General features: G+C 43.2%; 2 protein-coding genes across 10 annotated transcripts in view; both read right to left on the bottom strand.

Moving 5' to 3' along the window:
• The window catches only part of LOC110500719 (metastasis-associated protein MTA2), a 29951-nt gene extending 24662 nt beyond the window's left edge, over positions 1-5289 (bottom strand). The window contains exon 1 of one of the 4 annotated variants that reach the window (XM_036958166.1): positions 4617-5289. In XM_036958166.1, the coding sequence (XP_036814061.1) occupies positions 4617-4644 (28 nt within the window). In that variant the 5' untranslated portion in view covers positions 4645-5289. The remainder of the gene's footprint in view (positions 1-4616) is intronic. The other 3 variants (XM_036958167.1, XM_021578243.2, XM_021578244.2) reach the window with 3 other exon arrangements.
• A 245-nt stretch (positions 5290-5534) lies between these two features.
• The window catches only part of LOC110500717 (echinoderm microtubule-associated protein-like 3), a 50873-nt gene continuing 29286 nt past the window's right edge, over positions 5535-27121 (bottom strand). Inside the window, exons 2-25 of one of the 6 annotated variants that reach the window (XM_036958161.1) lie at positions 26463-26636; positions 26029-26131; positions 22507-23010; positions 21854-21895; positions 21109-21225; positions 20799-20827; positions 19069-19098; positions 18661-18781; positions 18164-18313; positions 17979-18048; positions 17287-17397; positions 16913-17008; positions 15828-15962; positions 15434-15572; positions 15052-15203; positions 14797-14922; positions 14275-14445; positions 13955-14022; positions 8048-8136; positions 7787-7884; positions 7547-7634; positions 7329-7427; positions 6837-6967; positions 5535-6734 (exon numbers count right to left, since the gene is read on the bottom strand). In XM_036958161.1, the coding sequence (XP_036814056.1) occupies positions 6543-6734; positions 6837-6967; positions 7329-7427; positions 7547-7634; positions 7787-7884; positions 8048-8136; positions 13955-14022; positions 14275-14445; positions 14797-14922; positions 15052-15203; positions 15434-15572; positions 15828-15962; positions 16913-17008; positions 17287-17397; positions 17979-18048; positions 18164-18313; positions 18661-18781; positions 19069-19098; positions 20799-20827; positions 21109-21225; positions 21854-21895; positions 22507-23010; positions 26029-26131; positions 26463-26636 (3035 nt within the window). In that variant the 3' untranslated portion in view covers positions 5535-6542. Of the gene's footprint in view, positions 6735-6836; positions 6968-7328; positions 7428-7546; positions 7635-7786; positions 7885-8047; positions 8137-13954; positions 14023-14274; positions 14446-14796; positions 14923-15051; positions 15204-15433; positions 15573-15827; positions 15963-16912; positions 17009-17286; positions 17398-17978; positions 18049-18163; positions 18314-18660; positions 18782-19068; positions 19099-20798; positions 20828-21108; positions 21226-21853; positions 21896-22506; positions 23011-26028; positions 26144-26462; positions 26637-27121 lie in introns of all 6 variants that reach the window. The other 5 variants (XM_036958162.1, XM_036958160.1, XM_036958163.1 and 2 more) reach the window with 5 other exon arrangements.

Below are 27121 nucleotides of genomic sequence, written 5' to 3'. Positions count from 1 at the left end.
GTTGAGTTTAATCAACAAATCACAGCACATATTGATGGGTACACTTCCTGCTTTTACTTCCTGCTTTGAGCCTCTGGGTACACTCTCAATGGCGTCCAGTCCACACATTATGCCATCATTGACTGGAATAGGGAAGCCTGTTTATTATCTTTCTATGGCAGCAGATGCAGTAGGGAGAGAAGGTAAGGAGAAAATGCATGTTTTAAAATAATTAGTGATGCACCAATATTACATTTTTGGCCGATACCAATATCCAATATTTTCCTTGACAAAAAAAAAAAAACTCATACCGATAACCGATATTTAACAATTGTGGCCTTTTAAGCATTCTGGTACAGTTAAATAGTTAACACACACACAGCAGTCTAAAGCACGACATCTCAGTGCAAGAGGTGTCACTACAGTCCCTGGTTCGAATCCAGGGTGTATCACATCCGGCCGTGATTGAGAGTCCCATAGTGCGGTGCACAATTGGCCCAGCGTCGTCCGGGTCGTCACTGTGAATAAGAATGTGTTCTAAACCGACTTACCTAGTTAAATAAAGGTGACACACACACCAACAAGTTATTTTGTTGGCATTTAAATATGTCCTCATTACCAGTCAAATATAATCAAAACCTATTTATTTCACATACTTGCTGTGCTGTTTCATTGTTCCTTTGTTCTGTCGTTTCATTCTCAACCAGGATTTCTATGGAACACCGTTTGGTTCTTTGCGTGTCAAAAAATATAACACTATTTGACGTGTCAAACAAGCTTGTTGACCAATCAGGACCTGAATATGACTGCACATCAAATAATAATTTAACGCATTCATACATTTTTTACGTAGTTATTACACATTCACTCGCGTTTCACATGTCACAACGATTCATCGATATGTATGCTATGATGCTGGTAAAGTTGTCTCGTACACCTACAGTGCTGGTCATTCAAAAAAAGCAAGCAAGCTCATGGATACAAACAATGTAGTTCTTCCCCAAAAACATAGCAAAATGACAATCTGTTTGAGTAGCTATAGTTAGCTATACAGTTAGCTAGCTGTCATCTAAAATAAGAACTGTTTTAGAAATTAGGGTTATTTGATTAATGGTGGTCGGACCTATCTACGTGAAGCTAGCCACAATAAGGATTAGCGACAATAGCGGACTTTGGGTTCAAAATAAAAGTATGGCATAATTATACTATTTGTATTCATTTGCATCCCTGTCAATGACACTTATTTTGAAGGCAAACCGCAAATTCCACTATTGTGCCTAATTCTTATTGTGGCTAGCTTCACAACACATAGCCCGGTCCGGTCTAGCCTCATTAGCCAGATGAAGCTAGCTGGCTGCTTATAATGTTAGCTTTGGGCAACAGGGTTGCTATTTATTTTAATTTACTGAAGTTCAATTTTAATAGGCGAACAACAAGTGGCAACCTAGCTAATACTTACAAGGATTCCTAAATCATTGCTAAGAATAATGAAATTAATGAAATAATGAGTGCAGTTTTTACTGGTCATTATTTTCAGGCTGGTTGTATTGGTGCTAGCTATGCTGCGGTCGAACAAATGACGCTTTATTACCAAAGCGGTATTGTAAACACATCGTCCGTGGCCGGTGTTTGCTGACATTTTTGTACAGCTTTGACAATACTACTTTTTTAACACGCAAAGACCCAAATGGCATTCCATAGTATGTATGTTGTGAAGGTAATAGCAGTGACGCTATTACTGTGTAAGGGCAACATCTGAAAAATAGCACACTTCGTAGTGTGTACCGGTGCTCGACCAGTCGGCGAAAGCCAACATCACCCACGACAGAGAACGGTTGATTGTCAAGGCCAATGAATTCCATTATCTTGGCTTTAATGGATTTTTGTCTTTGAGTTGTCTCGCTAAAGTTTTGTTACTCTTTCAAATGACTGCTTGACTTGTTGATTGCTCTATCTACACAGCAGGCATTGTGGGCTAGGTTAGGAATGTTGTGTTGCACGTGTAGCGCCAAACTTTATGTGGAGTCGTTACGTCCTGTACCTACATTATATTAGGTATGCACGGTAGCTTTGACATCGGGCCGATACCGATGTTGGCATTTTTAACTAATATCGTCAGATTCCGATATGTTAACCGATATGTCGTGCATCCCTAAAAATGATAGTCATTTTTTTGTTATTCAAACAGTTGTGAACCACGGTCATTTGGCTGGCCGATTACTGACATCCAAATTTCCATGACTATCACAGCCCTACTAGTGGGTCTATTGCTACATACAAAACACTGCTCCATTGATTCATTCCATGCGCTTTATATCAACAGGACTTGTACCCGGCCTGTCGATAGGCTCCTCTGGCTATAAAACAGGGCATAGCCCTAGACCAAGCCATTCAATTCAGCTAATGGAGGCAAGTAAAAGCTATTCATGAGAAGAGTGACATGGTTCTCTGTGAGGTAAAGGACTGTTTTGAATATAGTAGTAGGCCTAAATCCACTAGACTATACTTTTTCAGATGAGGTGCAGATAAACATTTAAAATTATGAAATGTGGGACCCTCGGGACTAACCGCCTCACTGAGCAAATACAACAGGCAGCCCTCATATCCCAATGAATCATTAGGGCTCAATTTAATTCCCACCCACATTTAATTTCCACACGCATAATGTCAAGAGTGACACGTCAAAAGTAAAAGCTTCACCACGGAGAAGCAGCAACAGTTAGTAGCTGTGACAGCGTCCACTGTACTGTCACTACTGTTTGGGAAGATAACAGAACTCGCAACACTTTGGTTTTGCTTTGAAATTCACCATAAACAACAGGTTTTATTTAGACACATACCAAACAAAGGCCCTTATTCAGAACACATCTCTAAGTAGGAGTGCTGTCTTAGGATCAGTTTAGCCTGAATAAGATTAAATGGACAGTGGAGATCTGATCCTAGATTAGCACTCCTACTGAGACGCTGGCCCAGAGCTGCCCAAATGGGTAGACATTCTGCTAGGCACGGGTCTTTGTGACCACCTTGACTGGAGCAAGAAAATTGGCATGAACATCACAACAGACTTAATGGTTGACTCTTTGTTCGAGCTCGCGGGGAAGATTCCCTCCAGTAGGTCGACGGTGCACAAGTATTTTGTCGCGCTCTGAGGTGCTGGGAGGCAGTGTTGTGAAGTTACTGATGTGGGGGACTATAAGCAGGCAGGCATTATCAACCGACAGGCCGGAAGACACAACCATCTGCAGAGCAGTGCCATCTCAGGCACAGTCTCAAGGCCAAGATAACTGAGGTGAGGGGGTTTAAAAGGTTAAAATACCATACTGTAATTGCCATGTTCGTAGAGACTAAATAAATGCATAATGCTGTAACCAAAACAATACCTTGCTGTCATGTGGCTTTCAGACAGTCAGGGGTTATATCCATATATACTGTTGCCTGTAAAATAAGGCATTCATTATCATAATTAATGTACTGCAACACGTCATCTACTAGTAGTAATCATATCAATGATGTTTGGCCCAATGCTTTCTGTGGGGCTATTTTGCACAAGAGCTTGACTACATTGTATTATGCACAGAAACAAGGTAGCATCTCCTCTGACACTGCACCGTTTAATCACCGTGACCTAAAAACAGACGCTCTTGTGGGACCTTATACAACGATAAAATAGCAAGAATGTATCAGTGTGCATCATCATGGCTATATATTTCACTGGTTCAGTCAGTGGCTGTTCATCAACCAAAACATTAAGAACAATCAACGTCGCACCAAGTCAAGTCCACTGATGTTGATAATCTTTCCCACCACCAATAATATAATCTCATTAAATTGCAATGTTAATGGTAAAATAAAGCTGTCGACCCTGTGGGTTGAAGAGGAATCCAGACGGTTTAGCTATGGCCAGCTTGCGACCTAGCTATCACACGTTTACCGGCGTTTAACATACAGACGTGAGTATTGTTAGCTTGCTAAATGCACCATATTGTAACCTATGTAAACAATGTAGCTACATGTTAACGATGAGTATAAATTGCAGAACAGATTGAAGTTTGGGATTATCTTCTGAACAATACAGCTGCTTCCCACTTAGTACGACAATTGATTATAGCTATGATTGGTAGCATACGCTAACTACCTACAGAGCCAGCAAGCTAACTTGCTAGCTAGCTGTAAGTTGACGTTAGCGATCTAGCTAAACCAAGTGACAGATGGTACCTAACGCTTGCAGTCGAGTATGCTAACGTTACCTGGCTAAGTAAAACAAACATGTTTGAGTAACTTTATCATACTCAAGTTAACTTGTTGGTTTCAACTAGCGTTAAAATGGCTAGTTATATAAACTTAACTATACCAGCTAACGTTACACTGCAAGTTGATTAAAGTCTTACAGTCAACTAAATCAAGCTAAACTATAAGCTAAACTAGTTCACGCTACCAATAGCCAAGGAACGCGTTCTAATTTGACATGTCCTGCTAACAAGTTAGCTGGGTAGCGTTAGCCTGTTAGTTAGCCAGCCTTCGCGGAAATAACTATCACTCGCTAGCTAGCAAATGCAAATCAGCTAGCTAACTACCCTAGCATAGCTAGCTAACAATCACGCTGAGAGGTCTCAAAAAAAAAAAAAAAAGAGACTTACCTCCCACTCGGTACATGTTGGCCGCCATTCTCTCGTTACCCCCAACAAACACTATCCAAGGGATTCCCCTCTTGCGTAAAAAAAATTCGATCTGGGGCTATTTTATCCCTACATTTATTGTAAACCTCCCCTGCCTCGAAACAAAGCCGGGACCCGGCACAGTTGCCAAGCTCTGGCTGGTAAAAGTTTAAAGTTTCCGTTAATGTTTCGGGGTTCCAAAATGCGTCTTTGTTTCAGTCCGATAACCACCTCCCTCTTCCTCACTCACGCATTCACACTTGCAGGCATGCATACACAGCCCTTGATAGCTAGCCTGTCGCTTATTCCACTCTTCCTCCCATCCTCCGTTCCCAGCTTCATCCTCCTCTTCTTCACCTCTGCTCAGTTCACACACACACACACCACACACACACTGTCCCCCCTCCCGTTCGAAAACGTCATCTTCGGAAAATAACGTCGTTTAGAATCGGAAAACTCCGGCAACACACAATTCATAATAGTTGCTCCAACTATCACCATTAAACAAAGAACCACTGATTAAGTTAATAAAATAGCAAAAATGTAACCAACATGGTTTATAACCCAATAGCTATAACTAAAGTAATACTGAAGGCAGATCATCTGATGACATGTTGAGCATTGAGTATGCAGATTAACACATTGACGAGACACGTATACAGCCTTCCACCACTTCCAGAGTCTAGACTCAGATATAGTACTTCCTACAGTAGCTGTAGCAGAATGACAAGTCAACATGGCCCTTATTTGAACAACACTGCCCTCTAGCGAGCATTTCGATAGCATACAGTTATTAGAATTTACAGAACAACCAATGATGTATAAATAATTTGAGTACAAGACCAACCCACTGGAAATGCTTGAATACGTTTAGAAAGAAAGATGCTAGGAATTCATAAGCATAGTTTTTTGTAATTGTTTATTGATAGAAATATCTACAGACATAGGAAACGATGACACATTCAAAAGTACTTTTAAATAAACACAGAAAATATCAAATCTAAAAGTGTACTACAATAAGGTAAACATGAATGAATTTGTCTAATACAGGAGATATTGCAGTTGAAACTAATGAGTAAATGCACTTGAAAGATTGTCACAGTCTAGCAAAATGCAAAAGTTTGAAGCACAAGAGGTCAATATTCCTAGATAGCAATAAAGCAAAATATGTATGATATTACTTTTCTGACAAGACAACCATAAAACACCACTACGGTATGCTTGTATGGTAAACAAACATGTAAACAAAATGGGATATTTTGGAATGTTCTCAACAATTGATCCCTTTGTCGTCAGTTGATGATGGCAGTCAAACAGGCAGTTGATTCGAAAGCTTGACCTTTTTCAAATGTCAGACTAGGAATTTCACTTAATTTGAGAAGTAGATTGTGCCCAGATGTACTAACGTTTCCATTTCATCATGTGGGGCTAATATCTGTAAAAACAAACTTCATCATGCTTGAAAAGAGAATCCTATGGAATCCAAATCCTTCTGTACTGTAAGAATCCAATGAAACAATACGCCACAGGTCCTTGGCTGACCTTACAACTTTTGTACTGATATACAAGGGCCAGCCAGTTCCCTCCCTGTCTACGTTACTCCCCACTCTGTAAAAATGTCTCTCCCTTCTGCCTCTCTCACTCTGTTTTTACCCCTACCTACATGACTAAGCTGTACCCCCGCCCATTGACATCAACTTACCATGTATATAGCCTCGTTATTGTTATTTTATTGTGTTGCTTTTACATTTTTTACTTTAGTTTATTTAGTAAATATTTTCTTAACTATTTTGTTAGAACTGGTATGTATGTAAGCTTTTCACGGTAAGGTCTTCTTCACCTGTTGTACTTGGCGCATGTGACCAATAAAATGTGATTAGATTTACTCTTAATGTCTCTTTCCCTCCTTTAAGGTTCTGGGGAACTGGTGATGGATGCAGAGTGTGTGCGGTCTCCACCATCTGATGTTCCTGCTCTCTTGACCTCCCACTGGAGGATACAGGTGTCCTTGCCACCCATAGAGAGCAAGTGACTGTCACAGTGGGTGAAGCGCACATTGGTCACATGACTGCCGTGGCCCTCATAACTGTGGTTTGGGGCCTGATGGGTAAAAGAAGACAGTTGATATGCGGTGAACGTTTTGGTGCAAGGTGTAAAAATAAGGGAAATCAATTGTAAATGTGGAGCTGTGTTATCCCTGACCTTGGGTTTTGGGCAGGGATACTGGAAGAGGTGGACTTTGCAGAAGTCATCAGCCACCGCTACCACCCTCTCACTGTGGGAGCGACAGAGGGCGTTGATGTCTGTACCGTCTGAACCTTCCAACCACACACCTATGGGACGGACAGAAAATAACACACAATACAGGTTGAATACTCAGTCACTGCTAAGGGGTTGTGTGATGCTGAGAGCTTTGAAATACAGATGTAGGATCTTAATTTGAGCCAGTTTTCTACAGCAGGAAAATTATCCTGCAGCAACAAGAAATATGAATTATTATGTGGATTATAATTAATGGACATTTTTTTAGGTGTTGATACATTTTTCATAAGGGAAAATAAAAGTCTGACATGTCTAAGTGTAAATTAAAAACTTCAGAAGCCTTTTTAAACCTAAAATACACTACAAGTTTTAAAATGTCCCGCATTGCAGGAAAGTTCTCCCGCAACAGGGTGATCACTTTGTCACTCTCACCCATGACGTGGAAGCCCAGTACGCAGGTGTAGGACGCCCATTCTCGGTCTTTGCTCTCATAGCGGTTCCTCAACAGTTTGCACCCTCCAGCAACGTCCCCTGTTTGAGAAGACCAATAGTCATTAGGATAACTAAGGAAAATAAGACATATTATACTATACAAATATACACATGTTCAAATGAGACATGGAAATGTAGACATTTTCACAGTCACTCACAGTAAAGGATTTCGTAGTCGCCCGAATTGGACATAATGTACTTCCCATCTTTGGACCAATCAAGGTGAGTGATGAAGCTGGAGTGACCCTAAAAATAACAAGACATAAAAAAATTGACACGACACCTAAACACCATGACAAATGTGTCCTGAGCCCTACTGTACCCCACAATGAACCACTCATTCATTACATAAATAATCCACAACCATCCCCAACACCCCAGAATATACTGCAACTTACATTGCACTTTCCGTAGCGGGAGTAGCGCCGTCCACACTCGGTGACGTTGTAGACGTAGATGAAGTTGTCATGGGAACCCACGGCCAAAAAACTACCGTCTGAAAGGGAAAATGAAAACAAAAGGCAGGTTCCAAATAAAGGCAATAATTTTAAAAATAAATAATAGAGACCCATCATAGTGCCAAGTGAGTACATATTACTGAATCATGGTTAAAATTCGATCCATTCTGAGACACTGAGGAAAGGAGCTTAACCTCTGACCTGGTGAATATCTCATGACGGACAGCTGTTCATTCCCATCGGTGTAGTCTGAGATCACCTCTTTGGTCTGCAGGTCAAGAACCAGCCATCTGTTACAGGGGGTGGAGGTGGGGGGTGGTAGGTGGGGGGTTTGGGCAGAGAGGCAGACAACCAGTTTGAAGGTTTGAACCACCAAACAATTATGTATTTTTTTATCATCTTGGGGTTGTGTATCATTTTGTATGGTTTCATGTCACAAAGGCATGGTAATTAACATGCAATTATTTATATTAATTGACTCTTTATATGAGTTGATAATGCTTGGTATGAGATAGAACATCGCGACCCTGCCCACAGCGTTTGTTTACCTAAACATTGGCTCACAGCAAAAACTTTAAAACTAAATGTTCTTGTTTTTAATTTAACGAGGCAAGTCAGTTCAAATTCTTATTTACAGTCACGGCCTATGAACAGTGGGTTAACTGCCTTGTTTAGGGGCAGAACGACAGATTTTTACCTTGTCAGCTCGGGGATTCCCCCATGCCCCTTTTCATAACGATGCAAGCAGCCACTTGACCGAGTGAGTGCTAGCTACGGACCGGAACATCAAGCTATCCAAGACCAACAATAGAAAAACAATACAGCTACAAGTAGTGAGTGGAGTTACAAATGGCCCGTACTAAACAAGTTAATTGTCTTACCTGTGATTAAATGTTAGCATAGCTACTCGTAACCTACTTGGACACCACATACCCACATTTCCCACTCTCCCACATTGAACAGCAGGATGGGATTTTTGACGTGGACACATGTAGATTGAACAACACAACAGCTTTTCGGCGTGTTTTGTTATTTCTGTATATATTTTTTTTATTGAAATGGGGGTCAATAGGCCGAGCCTTCTCTTGTCTCTACTCCTCCCGTTACGGGGTCTGAGACGCCGAAGCTTCCCACCATTAGCTCTGACAAATTGAAAACCCTAGTCATTGGCGACTCCATTACCCACAGTATTAGTATTATGTTTCAGTCAGGCTTAAAACGAATCATCCAGCGATCATATACTGTTTACCAGGGGGCAGGGCTACCGACGTTAAGGCTAATCTGAAGATGGTGCTGGCTAAGGCTAAAACTGGCGAGTGTAGAGAGTATAGAGATATTGGTATCCATGTAGGCACCAACGATGTTAGAATGAAACAGTCAGAGGTCACCAAGCGCAACATAGCTTCCGAGGTGAAATCAGCTAGAAAGATGTGTCGGATCGAGAAATTGTCTCTGGCCCCCTCCCAGTTAGGGGGAGTGATGAGCTCTTACGGCAGAGTCTCACAACTCAATCGCTGGTTGAAAACTGTTTTCTGCCCCTCCCCAAAAGATAGAATTTGTAGATAATTGGTCCTCTTTCTGGGACTCACCCACAAACAGGACCAAGCCTGGCCTGTTGAGGAGTGACGGACTCCATCCTAGCTGGAGGGGTGCTCTCATCTTCTAACAACATAGACAGGGCTCTAACTCCTCTAGCTCCACAATGAAATAGGGTGCAGGCCAGGCAGTAGGCTGTTAGCCAGCCTGCCAGCTTAGTGGAGTCTGCCACTAGCACAGTCAGTGTAGTCAGCTCAGCTTTCCCCATTGAGACCTAGTCTGTGCCTCGACCTAGGTTGGGCAAAACTAAACATGACGGTGTTCGCCTTAGCAATCTCACTAGGATAAAGACCTCCTCCATTCCTGCCATTACTGAAAGAGATCGTGATACCTCACATCTCAAAATAGGGCTACTTAATGTTAGATCCCTTACTTCAAAGGCAGTTATAGTCAATGAATTTATCACTGATCATAATCTTGATGTGATTGGCCTGACTGAAACATGGCTTAAGCCTGATGAATTTACTGTTAAATGAGGCCTCACCTCCTGGTTACACTAGTGACCATATCCCCCGTGCATCCCGCAAAGGCGGAGGTGCTGCTAACATTTACGATAGCAAATTTCAATTCACAAAAAAACCCAGACGTTTTCGTCTTTTGAGCTTCTAGTCATGAAATCTATGCAGCCTACTCAGTCACTTTTATAGCTACTGTTTACAGGCCTCCTGGGCCATATACAGCGTTCCTCAATGAGTTCCCTGAATTCCTATCGGATCTTGTAGTCATAGCAGATAATATTCACATTTTTAATGATTTTAATATTCACATGGAAAAGTCCACAGACCCACTCCAAAAGGCTTTCAGAGCCATCATTGACTCAGTGGGGTTTGTCCAACATGTCTCTGGACCTAGTTTTGTCCCATGGAATAAATGTTGTGGATCTTAATGTTTTTCCTCATAATCCTGCACTATCGGCCCACCATTTCATTACGTTTGCAATTGCAACAAATAATCTGCTCAGACCCCAACCAAGGAGCATCAAAAGTCGTGCTATAAATTCTCAGACAACCCAAAGATTCCTTGATGCCCTTCCAGACTCCCTCTGCCTACCCAAGGATGTCAGAGAACAAAAATCAGTTAACCACCTAACTGAGGAATTCAATTTAACCTTGCGCAATACCCTAGCTGCAGTTGCACCCCTAAAAACATTTGTCATAAGAAACTAGCTCCCTGGTATACAGAAAATACCAGAGCTCTGAAGCAAGCTTCCAGAAAATTGGAACAAAAATGGCGCCACACCAAACTGGAAGTCTTCCGACTAGCTTGGAAAGACAGTACCGTGCAGTATCGAAGAGCCCTCACTGCTGCTCGATCATCCTATTTTTCCAACTTAATTGAGGAAAATAAGAACAATCCGAAACTTATTTTTGATACTGTCGCAAAGCTAACTAAAAAGCAGCATTCCCCAAGAGAGGATGGCTTTCACTTTAGCAGTAATATTTTCCTCAAAGAAGTTGATGAATTTATCATGATCATTAGAAAGCAAATTACGGACTCCTCTTTAAATCTGCGTATTCCTCAAAAGCTCAGTTGTCCTGAGTCTGCACAACTCTGCCAGGACCTTGAATCAAGGGAGACACTCAAGTGTTTTAGTACTATATCTCTTGACACAATGATGAAAATAATCATGGCCTCTAAACCTTCAAGCTGCATACTAGACCCTATTCCAACTAAACTACTGAAAGAGCTGCTTCCTGTGCTTGGCCCTCCTATGTTGAACATAATAAACAGCTCTCTATCCACCGGATGTGTACCAAACTCACTTTTTCTTGAAAAAGCCAAACCTTGACCCAGAAAATATAAAAAACTATCGGCCTGTATCGAATCTTCCATTCCTCTCAATTTTTTTTAGTAAAAACTGTTGCGCAGCTTTCTGAAGACAAACAATGTATATGAAATGCTTCAGTCTGGTTTTAGACGCAATCATAGCACTGAGACTGCACTTGGGAAGGTGGTAAATTACCTTTCAATGGCGTCAGACTGAGGCTCTGCATCTGTCCTCGTGCTCCTAGACCTTAGGGCTGCTTTTGATACCATCGATCACCACATTCTTTTGGAGAGATTGGAAACCCAGATTGGTCTACACGGACAAGTTCTGGCCTGGTTTAGATCTGCTCTGTCGGAAAGATATCAGTTTGTCTCTGTGAATGGTTTGTCATCTGACAAATCAACTGTAAATTTCGGTGTTCCTCAAGGTTCCGTTTTAGGACCACTATTGTTTTCACTATATATTTTACCTCTTGGGGATGTCATTCGAAAACATAATGTTAACTTTCACTGCTGTGTGGATGACACACAGATTTACATTAATGAAGCATGGTGAAGCCCCAAAATTGCCCTCGCTAGAAGCCTGTGTTTCAGACATAAGGAAGTGGATAGCTGCAAAATTTCTTAAAAAAAAAAACTCAGACAAAACAGAGATGCTTGTTCTAGGTCCCAAGAAACAAAGAGATCTTCTGTTGAATCTGACAAATCTTGACGGCTGTACAGTCGTCTCAAATAAAAAAATAAAAAAAAATGTAAAACTGAAGGACCTCAGCGTTACTCTGGACCCTGATCTCTCTTTTGACGAACATATCAAGACTTTCAAGGACAGCTTTTTTCCATCTGCGTAACATTGCAAAAATCTGAAACTTTCTGTCCAAAAATGATGCAGAAAAATTAATCCATGCTTTTGTTACTTCTAGGTTAAACTAATGCAATGCTCTATTTTCCGGCTACCCAGATAAAACACTAAGTAAACTTCAGTTAGTGCAAAATACGGCTGCTAGAATCCTGCCTAGAACCAAAAAATGTGATCATATTACTCCAGTGCTAGCCTCCCTACACGGCCTTCCTGTTAAGGCAAGGGCTGATTTCAAGGTTTTACTGCTAACCTTCAAAGCGTATACATGGGCTTGCTCCTACCTATCTTTCCAATTTGGTCCTGCCGTACATACCTACACGTACACTACGGTCACAAGACGCAGGCCTCCTAATTGTCTCTTGAATTTCAAAGCAAACAGCCGGAGGCAGGGCTTTCTCCTATAGAGCTCCATTTTTATGGAATGGTCTGCCTACCCATGTGAGAGACGGAGACTCGGTCTCAAAATTAAGTCTTTAATGAAGGCTCATCTCTTCAGTAGGTCATATGATTGAGTGTAGTCTGGCCCAGGAGTGTGAAGGTGAACGGAAAAGCACTGGAGCAACAAACCGCCCTTGCTCTGGCTCCGCCCTTGCTCTGGCTCCGCCCTTGCTCTGGCTCTGCCCGTCTCTGCCTGGCCGGTTCCCCTCTCTCCACTGGGATTCTCTGCCTCTAACCCTATTACAGGGGCTGAGTCACTGGCTTACTGGTGCTCTTCCATGCCGTCCCTAGGAGGGGTGCGTCACTTGAGTGGGTTGAGTCACTGACATGATCTTCCTGTCTGGGTTGGCGCCCCAACCTTGGGTTGTGCCGTGGCTGAGATCTTTGTGGGCTATACTCGACCTTGTCTCAGGATGGTAAGTTGGGGTTTGAAGATATTCCTCTAGTGGTGTGGGGGCTGTGCTTTGGCAAAGTGGGTGTGGTTATATTCTGCCTGTCTGGCCCTGTCTGGGGGTATCATCGGATGGGGCCACAGTGTCTCCTGACCCCTCCTGTCTCAGCCTCCAGTATTTATGCTGCAGTAGTTTGTGTGTCGGGGGGCTAGGGTCAGTATGTTATATCTGGAGTATTTCTCCTGTCTTATCCGGTGTCCTGTGTGAATTTAAGTATGCTCTCTCTAATTCTCTCTTCCTCTCTTTCTTTCGCTCTCTCTCGGAGGACCTAAGCCCTAAGACCATGCCTCAGGACTACCTGGCATGATGACTCCATGCTGTCCCCAGTCCACCTGGCCGTGCTGCTGCTCCAGTTTCAACTGTTCTGCCTGCGGCTATGGAACCCTGACCTGTTCACCGGACATGCTACCTGTCCCAGACCTGCTGTTTTCAACTCTCTAGAGGCAGCAGGAGCGGTAGAGATACTCATAATGATCGGCTATGAAAAGCCAACTGACATTTACTCCTGAGGTGCTGCCTTGCTGCACCCTCAAAAACTACTGTGATTATTATTATTTGATCATGCTGGTCATCTATGAACATTTGAACATCTTGGCCATGTTCTGTTATACTCTCCACCCGGCACAGCCAGAAGAGGACTGGCCACCCCTCATAGCCTGGTTCCTCTCTAGGTTTCGTCCTAGGTTTTGGCCCTCCTAGGGAGTTTTTCCTAGCCACCGTGCTTCTACAGCTGCATTGCTTGCTGTTTGGGGTTTTAGGCTGGGTTTCTGTACAGCACTTTCAGATATCAGCTGATGTAAGAAGGGCTATATAAATTGATTTGATTTGAATAGGAAACATTGTCCGTTTTCCCCAATTTGTGGGTGTAGTCGAGGCGAATTCCTTATTATTACGTGAATACCAACTGGGACCATTTCCTGCTCTACTCTCTAGCCAGAGAGACGTGTCTCCTGAAAGAAGTTTGATGCTGTGGTATTTCAGAGAGGAGCATCTCACCTGCCTGTGCTGAGCCCAACAGACACCACAGCCCCATTAGGACAGAAGTCTGCACACAGCCCATACTCCTGAAAAATACAGTATGAATATCAGTATTTGTTTACATGTGTTTACGTGTGCAGGGGTGTTTACTTGTGTAGGGGTGTGCATGTGTTTACGTGTGTAGGGGTGTGCATGTGTTTACGTGTGTAGGGGTGTGCATGTGTTTACGTGTGTAGGGGTGTGCATGTGTTTACGTGTGTAGGAGTGTGCATGTGTAGAGGTGTGCATGTGTAGGGGTGTGCATGTGTTTACATGTGTAGAGGTGTGCATGTGTTTACGTGTGTAGGGGTGTTTGTGTGTTGTCCACTCCCGCCCACCTCCAGCGTGGTGCACCAGTCCAGTTTGTGCTCCGCTGTGTTCCACACGCACACCTGTCTGTCATGTCCACAGGTGAGGAAGACATCCTGAGAGGGGTGAGTAGCCAAACCCCACATCTCATCCACATGACCCTGCACGGGGGAGAGCAACACACACACACGCAATACACACACTGGTTTTAGGGGTCTATTCTCTATGCTTCTCCCTGTAGTGTGCACTTGTTCACTGCCATTGTGGATTTAAAAGGTATGGATATTGTGTAAGACACAGTGGAAACTCCCTCTAACCCATGTGTCATGACTCATGCATACAACAATATAATACTTAGAAATCCATGGAGGGGGAGTGAGAAAGTGCGCACTTTGGGAAGAACGGAAAAGTGTAGGAGATCGGAGAGCAGAACATGTGCAGACCAGGTGTTTAACCGCAAACCACTTCACATACCACCCAGTACATACTCCATCATGCCAATGTTAACATACCTGCACTATGGCCACGAAGCCGTCAGAGAAAGTGCCCCTCAGGATGGCATTTCGGGTGGTACCAACCAACACCTCTTCCCCGTTTACATCTGTGATGCAACGGACTGCACCAAACTTCTCTGGAATCTATAATAAATTCATTTACTATATTCTGAAATTACACACAAATACATACAAAAAGGTCTTAAATGTTCAAACACGCTCGGTTTTGTTATTAAGAGTGACAATGCAAACACACACACACGCGTCTTTCACCTCACACTCTCTCTCGGGCGCCAGGTCTGCGCTCCAGCGGATGATCTTGCGGTCTTTGCCCCCGCCGCTGAGGAGAGCGCCCCCCTGCAGCATACACAGTGTAAACACACTGCCGTCATGGGCCCGTGTCTGACGCATGATCTGGAACGTCTCTTCAACAGAAGGGAGAGAGAGGAGGTGAAGAAGATCACTTTGTTGTCTTTTGTCACAGGTCTCTCACATTCGGAGAGCAAGCGGAAAAGATAGCCATACATGTCTAGTACATTATTGGCTAAGGAGGTACTAAATCAGATGATATTGTATTATTAGTTTATATACACTGTATTTCACATGGAGAGCCTAGTCCATATTTGGAGTCCGTTTGGAACAGAGCGTTCATTACCTTTGGCTCCTTTCCCCAGTGTCTTGATGTCGCCGGGTGATTTGCCCCATGTCAGGATGTTCCCCTCCGAGTCCCCAGTCAGCACGTCTCCCGTCAGGCTGAACACAAAGCACTGGATGAACTTGGGTTTCTTGTATTTCTGACGGAGGAAAGAAGAGCAACATTACAAACCGATAATAGGTTTGAATGACGATATGTAGCGGAGGAGGTTTAGTGAGAGGTAGCCTTGCGTGACTCGTTTTCGCCTCCAGAGTTGGTCTTTAGCTCAATGGGCTAGAATAGTCTTTCTTGAGTCATACAGATGAGCCAAGTTTGATATACCCATTGGTCACATATCTTTTGTCTATGTGAAAAATACTTTTCAGATGAAGAGAAGTTAAGAGACTTCCCTCACCCCGAAGATGCCCTGTTTCTTGGTGAGTGAGCCTGCACTCAGGGTCCAGAAATAGATGTGAGACTTTCCACAAGTGATGATGTTGGTGCTGTCGCTGGGGTTGAACTCCACTGCAAACACTGCCTCGTTGGTGCTCTGGATTAACACACACACACACACACACACACACACACACAGAACATGTAATAATCAGATAATTCACTCAAATGCAAAATCACTGTGAACTCCAATGTTTATCTCAAACCTGCATTTCTACAAATTTGCCAACCTTGGAATTGACTTGAGGACCCTTCAGATTGTATGATAGGGCATAACACTTCTGCAACTTAGTTTCAATTTGCAGATGCATTACAGTCCAGCGGGGGATGGGCAAATGTTACATACTATGAACCATCTTATAGATTTACGTGGGCTGAACCTTTTCCCTTACCACTCCTTGTGACCACTCCCAAATTTCACTGGGGATTCTCGAATCTAGGGCACACATGACAAATGATGCTTATGCTAAATCAATTTGGCGAAAATACGAGAAGTTCTGCATGTGTGCTACAAGAAACTTGAGACCAAGAGAGAAAATGATGTCATATAAACATCCACCTAATATCCAAACCCCCCTAACACACACACACACACAGACAGACAGACAGATGCATATAGAGCACACACCGGCGGACAAATTCACAGTCTAAAATATTTACACAGTTGCCGTGGCAACACCGCTGAAATGACTCTCAGGGAAGTAAAAACATTTGGGACAAAAGCCTGTGACAGAACTAGGTGATGTGGAAGAATTTATTTTGGCTTAATCTATGCAAATAGGCCTCCTTTTCAGGGATCTGAAGATTCTCACTAATGTAATGCCGTCTTTAACAGCCTACGCATGCAAATTACAGGCTTGGCTACCTGCAAAGATAGGGGTATATTTTTGTTGTTATAACACAAGGAAGCCGTATCAAGATGTATAGTGTAAATGGTATTGATTAATTGCAATATGAATAGGAATCTGTGTGTCTTTGTACGTGCCTGTGTGCTTGCATGAACACGTGAGTGTGTGCACATGTGCGTGTCTTGGTGCATTGCTTTACCTTAACCTCTGTGTGCTTGGTTCCTTTGGCACAGTCCCACACAGACAGCATGTGTTCATTGGAGTCATCAATCACACAGAGGAAGGCTCCAGCGTCCTGCAAGCAGAGGAGAAGTAAGACAGAAAGGAGAGAAAGAACCAGTGAGAGGGCATATGACAGATGGAGAGATGATGCAGCCCAGTCACAAATCAGGACTAATGTATTAAAGCCTGTATTGGTTTTGTTTGAGAGTCCTGTATGGAGATTAGGTGTCTGGGGTTCTTCAATCGCCTTAGTGAGATGAGAAATACTGTACTAAATATAGGCCATAAAAATCAGTAACATCTAGTGTGTGCGTGTGGGAGGGTTGTTTTGTAGTGGGAATAAACACTTACTGCAAAGGAGAAAGCCACAGACCCTACACCTCTCTCAAAGGTGCCCAGTCCTATCTGTTGTAGGGTGATCAGTGTGGAGGAATCCCAGATATGTACATAAGGCTGCAGGGGCTAAGACATAAATTAGACAAGGATTGATAATAAGTATCATGTGTGTTATTATATGTATACAATACTTTTTTCTGTGGATTTGATAGTATGACCATTTAAAAAAATAATAATAATTAAGTCTTAAAAGGGACACTCCAGCAAGAAAGGAAACATTTTAGTTTTAAATAGTGACAGATTATGTTCCTTAAAAAGGTCCAATAGAGCCATTTCTGGTTAACATTTAAGTACCTTAGTGATTGTTTTCAATTAATATGGTCAAAAATAAACAAAAATTGCTAGGACTGTCTGGGAGTGGTCTGAGTGGGGAGGGGAAAACTGAAAACTAGCTGTTATTGGCAGAGAGGTTTGGCACTCTTTCTTATTGGTCTATTAACTAATTTACCGCCTGGTGATGTCAGTAGGCAGGTCAAAACTCTACCTGACCAAAACAGGCTGATATTTAAGGTGGTCTTTTCAAACAGCTCTTACACTAAAAGGGCATTATCATTTTCACAATTTCACCGTGTGTAAATCTATATAAAAACACAGAAAATCACATTTTCGACTGCACTGGGCCTTTAAATAGCCCAAACGCCCCTCACCTTTCCATCCTTGTCCACCCCCGCCGTCTGTCCTGATGCCACCCGTACCTTGTCTGGGTGGATGGTCAGACTGAAGTAAAGACAAATTGGGATATCACAAAGCGTCAACTTCACAATTGGTTTTAGTTGATTTTGTACAGTTATGTAATGATACGAGAGGTCAAGGTTGGGTCTGAGCCACTCACCAGCGGACACAGTCTGTGTGTTTGCGGTAGTGGCGCTGTGTGCGGTTGTTGATGTGGTACAACACCACCACACAGGCGATGAAGTACACCGCCTCACCCGACGACAGCAGGTACAGGTTGGCCCGGCAGTCCCGTCCTCGGTAACCGTAACTATGCGGCTCCAGTCAAGGTGACATCACTGAAGCGTCTCATTGGTTCATCAGTCTAAATCATTAATTGAGCCTAAAGCAATTTCACCCACAGCTACACCCATAATACGTGATTTATGGATGACATAACTTCCATTTACCTGTGCAGAGGATGGCTTGGCTAAAGGACATTCGATAACTTAAATATGTTCCTCTGACTGATGGGCAATATGGACTTCAGGGCTTTCATCCAAGAAACTTAGCACTATAGAATATGAAACATTCTAATCAACCATGAATGGAATTTAAAAACTAAAACGCTGCATTATCAACTGGTCATGACTTGTGGGAGGGACTCAGGAAGGATACACCCAATCGAGTTCCAGTTTCTCTACAGGTGGCTCCATCCTCAGGTCCTCGTAGTTCTGGATGTTGGAGGGGACATACATGGTGATTGGTCGACCACGGATGAACATCTTGATTGATTGACCTGTCAGCCAATGAGAGAGGGTGAAAAATAATGTAAGACAAGACTGGACATTGGATACATATTAATCTCCAATCATTACCATGGGTTAATATGAACTTAATCTTATCCTCAAATGTTTTGCTCTTTCAACAGCCTGCCTAAACTACCAAAGACCTGGTGAGGCTACAATATCTACCAATAATTCACTCCATAACAATAAGTCAACAGTCTGTACCATTAGCCTGTATGAATCCCAAGCACCTACATTTAGTTGAATGACATAACAGTTAACACATGACGTTTCATACCTTGGGTTCCTCGTCTGGACCCGGGAGATCCTACGAGAAGAGAGGAAGAGAGACAAATAAACAAGGAACCTAGGAACACTAAATCACAGCTGATTCCAGCAGAGCAGATCATGCTTTGACATTACGGACCCTTCGGGACCAGATTCAGAGCCGGTCGAATGAGGTCTATGAGCAAACCAGAGGGGTGGTTTTCCAACACCAAGCCTGTCATCTAGACGACTGTTACTTCAATTTAAAAGGTTTGGGGAGAGAATGGGTTTTACATGTTGATGGTTCTGGTTTGGGATGTTTCTGGTGGGAATCTGTCTGTCTCGCTTTGAAAAGGTTGTAAAACTAAAAAGCAGGGCTCACGTCACAAGGGAGGGAAAGTCTGCAGTTTAACTATATAGTAATGACCTGTTTTGTTAGGTAGATTTCTTTTTATTAGTCATTGTTGACCCTATTTGGAATATCCCCATGGGTCTACCTCATACCACTCCTGGACCCTGTTGAAACACATCAATGACTGCTTTTGATTGATTTAAAATGGAGTGGCATTTTCACCCGATTACCATTCAGTTAGGAGGTGAGTAGGATATAGTTCAATTCAGTTATCGCTTATCTATAGGACCTGGTTACACTTTACAGCCCTCTCATGATGCAGGAGAGGCAGTTAAGAGACAACCTAACTCATGCTGAATACAGGCAGACCTGTCTCAGGCCAACTCAGACAGAGAAAGTTAATAAGTCTAGTCCTGGACAGCTCACAGAAAGAGAGAAAGAGACCAAAAAAAACACACAAAAAATATAAATATTTTTGGCGTCCTTCCTTCTCCGGTAAAACATCCATCATCCCGTCAGGAGTCTGGGAGTGGTGCGACAGCACGGCTTACCACAATGGATGGCTTTCCAGGGAGCGTTGGAGTACTAAACAGACTCTCCCGTGTTTAACGGCAGAACCGGCTGCTGCTCTGCCTCGGGAAAAGGTGACTGTAAAAATAAACACTGGTTTTCCTGTGATCCCAGTATGATGAGAGGTATTTTCTGACCATGTTTTTATTTCTGTGTGTGGTGGGCGGAGAAATGGACAGTGATGAACTCTAAATGACCTTTAGCCCCATAGACGACTAGATGATGCAATGTCCAGTGGTCAGTCACTTGTTGTAGTAGTAGTAGTAGTAGTCTCCGATACGGACTTATGCTCTTTTGAAGGCTCACTCCGTGCACTCTGTCTCGTAGAAACCCCTTGTCCTGTGGATCACTGATCACATTTACAGACTATTATGCTACTCTGATGGGCGTATGAAACTGACTTCACGCGAACTGAATCCCCATTAGGTTCAACTGGTAAATACTTAGAGACAATATTAAATACAATAGAAGAGGGACTGTGCTTTAACTCTCTCTGGTTTTGGAACGAGTCCCATTATAAAGCTAAACCACACTCAAAGCCAACACTAGTTAAAAGCTGAAAAGTTAACTAAGCGCGAGTATTGCGCTGTCTGAATACTATCTTTGACATTTTGTAGGCAGTTTAGTGTCCCAAACTAAAGAAGGGGAATGAAAAATTACAGCCAGATCTGGCCAGCAGTCAGTCATTTAAGACTACATAGAGTTTGAATAATGCATTATAGAACGTCTAAAGTAGGGTTGCAAAATTCCAGGAACATGCAATAAATTCCCTTGTTTTCCAGAAGTCCTGGTTGCAACCCGAGTCTGGACAGAGACTAGTGTTGTTGGATATGCATTACCTGCTCTGGCGATAAGATCCTTGGTCCGGCTGTGAGAAAAGATACAACTGTTAGACACAGACACATTATATCCAAGAGACTCTTTCAACCACTGGGACCAAACGTTATATTATACAGTCTTTGGGCCCAGCTCACGCAACTGGGAGATCAAGACTTTTCATGGGAAAGTCATTTTATTATAGTAGAAGTAGAAGGGAACTCCAACGAGTGACTACTTGGGGAAATACGTCATGTTTATGCAGTCGTAGGAAAATGTGATGTGAGAATGAGTTTGAAAGACAATCTTGCTGATGGATGGGACTTCCCTCACCTCTCCTGACTGGGGGATCTGTTGAGTAGGTTGGCCGAGGATGCCGCCTTTTTGTCCAGCAGCTTCTTTGTCTTCTCCTGGGGGTCCTTCACCAGTTTCTCACTGTTCCTGCGAGCTCTGGACAATGAGTGGATAGGCAGCATAAGAGGATTTATATGCAGGGTTCCACACACACACACACACACACACACACACAGATGAACGTGTGTTTCAACGTGTATTCTATGATGGGGCATATTTTTCCTGGAACACACACACAGATTTTCCTGATAATGACTTGCCCAATAATTAGAGGAAATGGCCCTTGTCATGTAACCAATGATGTTCCAACACAACACGTAATAGGAAGTGAAACAGAGATGACCTCCTCCCCACTGGACACAGCCGTCAGTTCAACGTCTAGTTTTGATTTATATTTGGTTGGGTTGTCAACTAGAGTGAATTCAGCACGAAATCAATAACAGAAAAATTCACCTGTCATTGTATTTAATCTAAAAGCGCCCTGACGTTGATGACATGTTGCAAATCCAATTCGTTTTCCATGTTGATTCAACATCATTACATTTTTTTTTTTAGGTTTGAAATGATGTGGAAACAATGTTGATTCAACCAGTTTTTGCCCAGTGGGTCTCCACTGTGGCGCCTAGTGATAACACACATGCATATAGTACGCAGTAGATCAGTTTGGAACTGAATAGCCCAGTTCATATCCTTGTACATAACTTAAACACCACTGTCTTAGTACCTCTTAGTTTCCATGGTGTGGCAGGGTTGAGCTAACAGACTTCTTCATGGACAGAAACATATGCTATCAATTGGCAACAGACCTCTTGCAAGTAATAATTAGCAAACAAAACAACAAAACACACAACCACAAATGTGCATGCATACACACAACCACAAATGTGCATGTACACACACAACCACACACGCAGAGGAAGCTGTAAAATGATTTGTGTGATTATAGAGCAGCATGCAGCGAAAGAATCTCCCAAAAGAATGTCAGATGAAAAGCCCAGTTGAAATATCCACATGGAGGAAATCATGCTGAATCAATCCATGCTTGAATTAAAGGATGAGGCTCAGATTTGATTACCAGGTTAGTGTACACACATTTAGCCCCCGTCAAACAAATGGAAAATAACCCAGCAGCCGGATCCAGCGGGAGACACGTAAGGTATGCTCCTTGGTACTGAAGGCTTTCCATAACGCAACCTAATAGAATCAGAAAACTAACAACCGCAAACTGATTCTTAGATTAGGGTTGTGACACTGGTGTTTTGTAGTAATAAAAGCATAGAGAATAGGAGACAGTGTCAAAAAGAGGTGATTTCCCCCCAAAAAAACCATGCAATCGGGTAGGAATGGAGAAGAGAAGTAGAGGTGGCGACAACGCACAGGGGTTTCTTCTTGCCCTCCAGGATGGTGGAGAGAGGTCCGCTCCGGGGGCTGGCGGACAGGTCCTTAGGGGGGGCTGGGGACCCCGAGATTGGGGTCTGGGAGGCTGAGCTCAAGCTCTCCGTGGAGCCATTTGGGTCCTGGAGGTCATCTCTTTGGAGGTTCCTGATGGCGGTGGGGTGGATGGCCTCCTCTACGGAAGACGCCCAACTCAGGTCCTTCTCCTCCCCTTCCTCGTCCTTCTCCTCAAGTTCTAGTCCCTGGATGTGGTGGAACTTGGCCCGAGCCTCCTCCGTCAGAGACATCCCCTCGGGGAGGGCATCCTCCAGGGAGAGGCTCTGGACGGGCCTGGTGAGAGCCAGGGGGACCCTGTCTAGCTCTTGGTCCTGCACCAGAGGAGTGAGGTCTGTCTGGGTAGCCCGATCATACGTTGGGGTCTTATGTATGAGGCCCGGGGAGTCCCCATTAGAGCCATTCTCACCTTCAGTGCTGTTTAGTACTTGGCTAAATACACACACAGTATAGAGTTGAGATTAATAATAGAGAGAATACAAACAATCATCATTCAGAAAACTATTAATTTACTAAACTCTAATAAGACTTTCCTAAACAAGTTAAATGCTGTGAGTGAGTGAAAGGACTCACTGGACAGTTTATTAAGTACACCACACTGTTCTCGAAAATTGATCGCTCCTACAGACAGTGAGTCACGTGGTTGTGGATTGCTATATAACGCAGGCAGACCGACGTCGACTAATTCAGTTCCTGTTCGACAGTTTCTGTTCGGCAAAACGAGTGACCGAAGCGACTTTGAGCGTTGCATGATCGTCGGTGTCAGGCACGTATCTCAGAAATGACTGGGCTTTTCATGCACAACAGTGTCCAGAATTTACAGAGAATGGTGCAAAAAACTAAAAACAACCAGTCAGCGGCAGTCCTGTGGGCGAAAGCAGCTTTTTCACGAGAGAGGTCGAAGGAGAAGGGCAAGAATGGTGCAAGCGAACAGGTGGGCCAGAAACAGACAAAAAACAGTGCAGTACAACAGTGTTGTGCAGAAAGGCACCTCAGAACACAAAACTCATTGGTCCTTCTCACAGATGGGCTATTGCAGAAGACGACCACACCGGGTTCCACTCCTATCAGCTAAAAACAAGAAGAAGTGGCTCCAGTGGGCACACAATCACCAAAACTGGACAATTGAGGAGTGGAAAAACATTGCTTGGTCCAACCAATCCCGGTTCCTGTTGCGTCACGCTGATGACACAGTCAGGATTTGGCTTAAGTTGCATGAGTCTATGGACCCAACCTGCATGGTGTCAACAGTACAGGTTGGTGGTGTACTGGTGTGGGGAATTTTCTCCTGGCACACGTTCGGTCCCTTGATACCATTTGAGCAACAAATGTTTCCGACATCTTGTTGAATCCATACCACAAAGAATTCAGGTTGTTCTGGAGGCAACTAGATGGATGAACCTAATAAACTGGCCAGTGTGTGTATATACAGTATAAAACTACATTACATTTGTATAGCGCTTTTCATTATACAGTTACATCTCAAAGCTCTACAGAGGGGGAAAACATGATATACAATAAAAACAATGTACATTTTGAATCAAGGCAGGTAAAAATAGGCTAGGTGCTAAATACATTTTAGATTGGGACTAGGACTATGAAAAAGACAGTCTATGAATGTTACACATAAATATACACACCTACCTACCTACCTACCTACCTACATACAGTTGAAGGCGGAAATGTACATACACTTAGATTGGAGTTATTAAAACTATTTTTTCAACCACTCCACAATGTCTTGTTTACAAACTATAGTTTTGGCAAGTCGGTTAGGACATCTACTTTGTGCATGACAAGTAATTTTTCCAACAATTGTTACCAGACAAATTATTTCAATGTATCACAATTCCAGTTGGTCAAAAGTGTACATACACTAAGTTGACCGTGACTTTAAACAGCTTGGAAAATTCCAGAAAATTATGTCATGGCTTTAGAAGCTTCTGATAGGTTAATTGACGTAATTTGAGTCAATTGAAGGTGTACCTGTAGATGTTTTTCAAGGCCAACCTTCAAACTCAGTGCCTCTTTGCTTGACATCATGGGAAAATCTAAAGAAATCAGCCAAGACCTCAGAAAAAACAATTGTAGACCTCCACAAGTCTGGTTCATCCTTGGGAGCAATTTCCAAATGCATGAAGGTACCACATTCATCTGTACAAACAATAGTACACAAGTATAAACACGATGGGACCACGCAGCCGTCATACCTCTCAGGAAGGAGACGCGTTCAGTCTCCTAGAGATGAACGTACTTTGGTGTGAAAAGTGCATATCAATCACAGAACAACAGCAAAGGACCTTGTGAAGATGCTGGAGGAAACAGGTACAAAAGTATCAATATCCACAGTAAACCGAGCCCTATATCGACATAACCTGAAAGTCCGCTCAGCAAGGAAGAAGCCACTGCTCCAAAACCACAATAAAAAAAGCCAGACTACGGTTTGCAACTGCACATGGGGACAAATATCGTACTTTTTGGAGAAATATCCTCTGGTCTGATGAAACAAAAATAAAATTGTTTGGCCATAATGACCATTGCTATGTTTGGAGGTAAAAGGGGGAGGCTTGCAAGCCGAAGAACACCATCCTAACCGTGAAGCACGTGAGTGGCAGCATCATGTTGTGGGGGTGCTTTGCTGCAGGAGGGACTGGTGCACTTCACAAAATAGATGGCATCATGAAGGGGGAAAGGTATGTGGAAATATTGAAGCAACATCTCAAGACATCAGTCAGGAAGTTAGTCCTTGGTTGCAAATGGGTCTTCCAAATGGACAATGACCCCAAGCATACTTCCAAAGTTGTGGCAAAATGGCTTAAGGACAACAAAGTCAAGGTATTGGAGTGGCCATCACAAAGCCCTGACCTCAATCCTATAGAAGATTTGTGGGTAGAACTGAAAAAGCCTGTGCGAGCAAGGAGGCCTACAAACCTGACTCAGTTACATCAGCTCTGTCAGGAGGAATGGGCCAAAATTCACCCAACTTATTGTGGGAAGCTTGTGGAAAGCTACCTGAAACGTTTGACCCAAGTTAAACAATTTAAAGGCAATGCTACCAAATACTAATTGAGTGGATGTGAACTTCTGACCCACTGGGAATGTGATGAAAGAAATGAAAGCTGAAATAAATCATTCTCTCTACTATTATTCTGACACTTCACATTCTTAAAATAAAGTGGTGATCCTAACTGACCTAAGACAGGGAATTTTTACCAGGAATAAATGTCAGGAATTGTGAAAAACTGAGTTTAAATGTATTTGGCTAAGGTGTATGTAAACTTCAGACTTCAACTGTAACATTCTGGTCATGAAGTCTAAAGACTGTCAAACTATGCCTTATTTCCACACATTGATCATGTTTGAGCCATATCTTCATATATGGCTCTGGACAAACATGCCAGCCAACCCATTCCATGCCCACAGTCCCTCTGCACTGGCCTGGCACAGTACCTGGTGGCAGGGTGGCGGGGGCTGTCCAGGGCTGAGCTGGAGGACAGTTTACGGGAACTGGAGAAACCGTCAGAGCAGTAAACCTGGTTCAGGACACGGGAGGCTGCAGGGTTTACTGAGGGCACAAAATGGACACAATCACACACATTTAGTGCAAGGATGGAATTTTCATAGAAGCACAAGACATGGGTAGGATAATGTATCGGTTACAGCTTATTGCTTGTGTACTGTAGTTAATCATCTTCAACCCTTTTCACACTACTGATCTTCAACCCTTTTCACACTACTGAGCCGAGCTGCACTTTACCGGCCTGGTTAAACATTCAAGATATTTGCTGGAACCGTGCTGTGAAGAAAATATCCAAGCCAGCACAGTACAGTTCGGGCACAATAATGTTAAGAGTACAACTGTGGTCTGATGGTTGGCCATCCACCTGCGATGATCTGCTGTTTAAGCAGGGGGATCAACTGGTCGTGGAGGCGGAGCCTGCGTAGCGCGTCGGCCAGTGATGACTTCAGCAGCATGATCTCATCTTCCTGTGCCTGCAGACGCCCCTCCATCATGGACACACGGTCTGGGTACTCAGCGCTGCTCCCGGACACGTCATCTGTGCAGACGGACCATGACAACAAATCAGGAGACAGTATGGAACCATATGCTGTCAGATCATTTGTGGATATTGGGGAAAATAAGGACAACCAATGGTAATCTATATCCAACTCAATGCTGTCACTCAATTGGCAGATAGGAATGTCCTCTAGACAAATGACATATAGAAGTGAAGTACTACTATCAATACCAATGCATAGGTTGGATACAACTATAACATGCAAGATGGAAAAACTAAAAAAATGCAAGCAGTAAGACATGACCCTGGTGTTGTAAATACTGCTAACAGCCAGGAAATATTCCTCAAAAGAGACTTCCATTCTGCATGAAAATGCACCTCCGGACTAGAAAGCCAACATTAATGGCCTCATCCAGCACTGTCTACAATTTAAAAGGTTGGGATGACACTTCATGAGTGGAGAGAAACATATTTACTTAGGCTACTTGAACATCATGGTACTCTGACGCTGCTAATTTACTGAA

This window comes from Oncorhynchus mykiss, chromosome 21 (assembly GCF_013265735.2).
Source record: "Oncorhynchus mykiss isolate Arlee chromosome 21, USDA_OmykA_1.1, whole genome shotgun sequence".
NCBI lineage: Eukaryota > Metazoa > Chordata > Actinopteri > Salmoniformes > Salmonidae > Oncorhynchus > Oncorhynchus mykiss.
The sequence above is the reverse complement of the archived record's forward strand: the minus strand, read 5'-3'. Positions and strand labels throughout refer to the sequence as shown.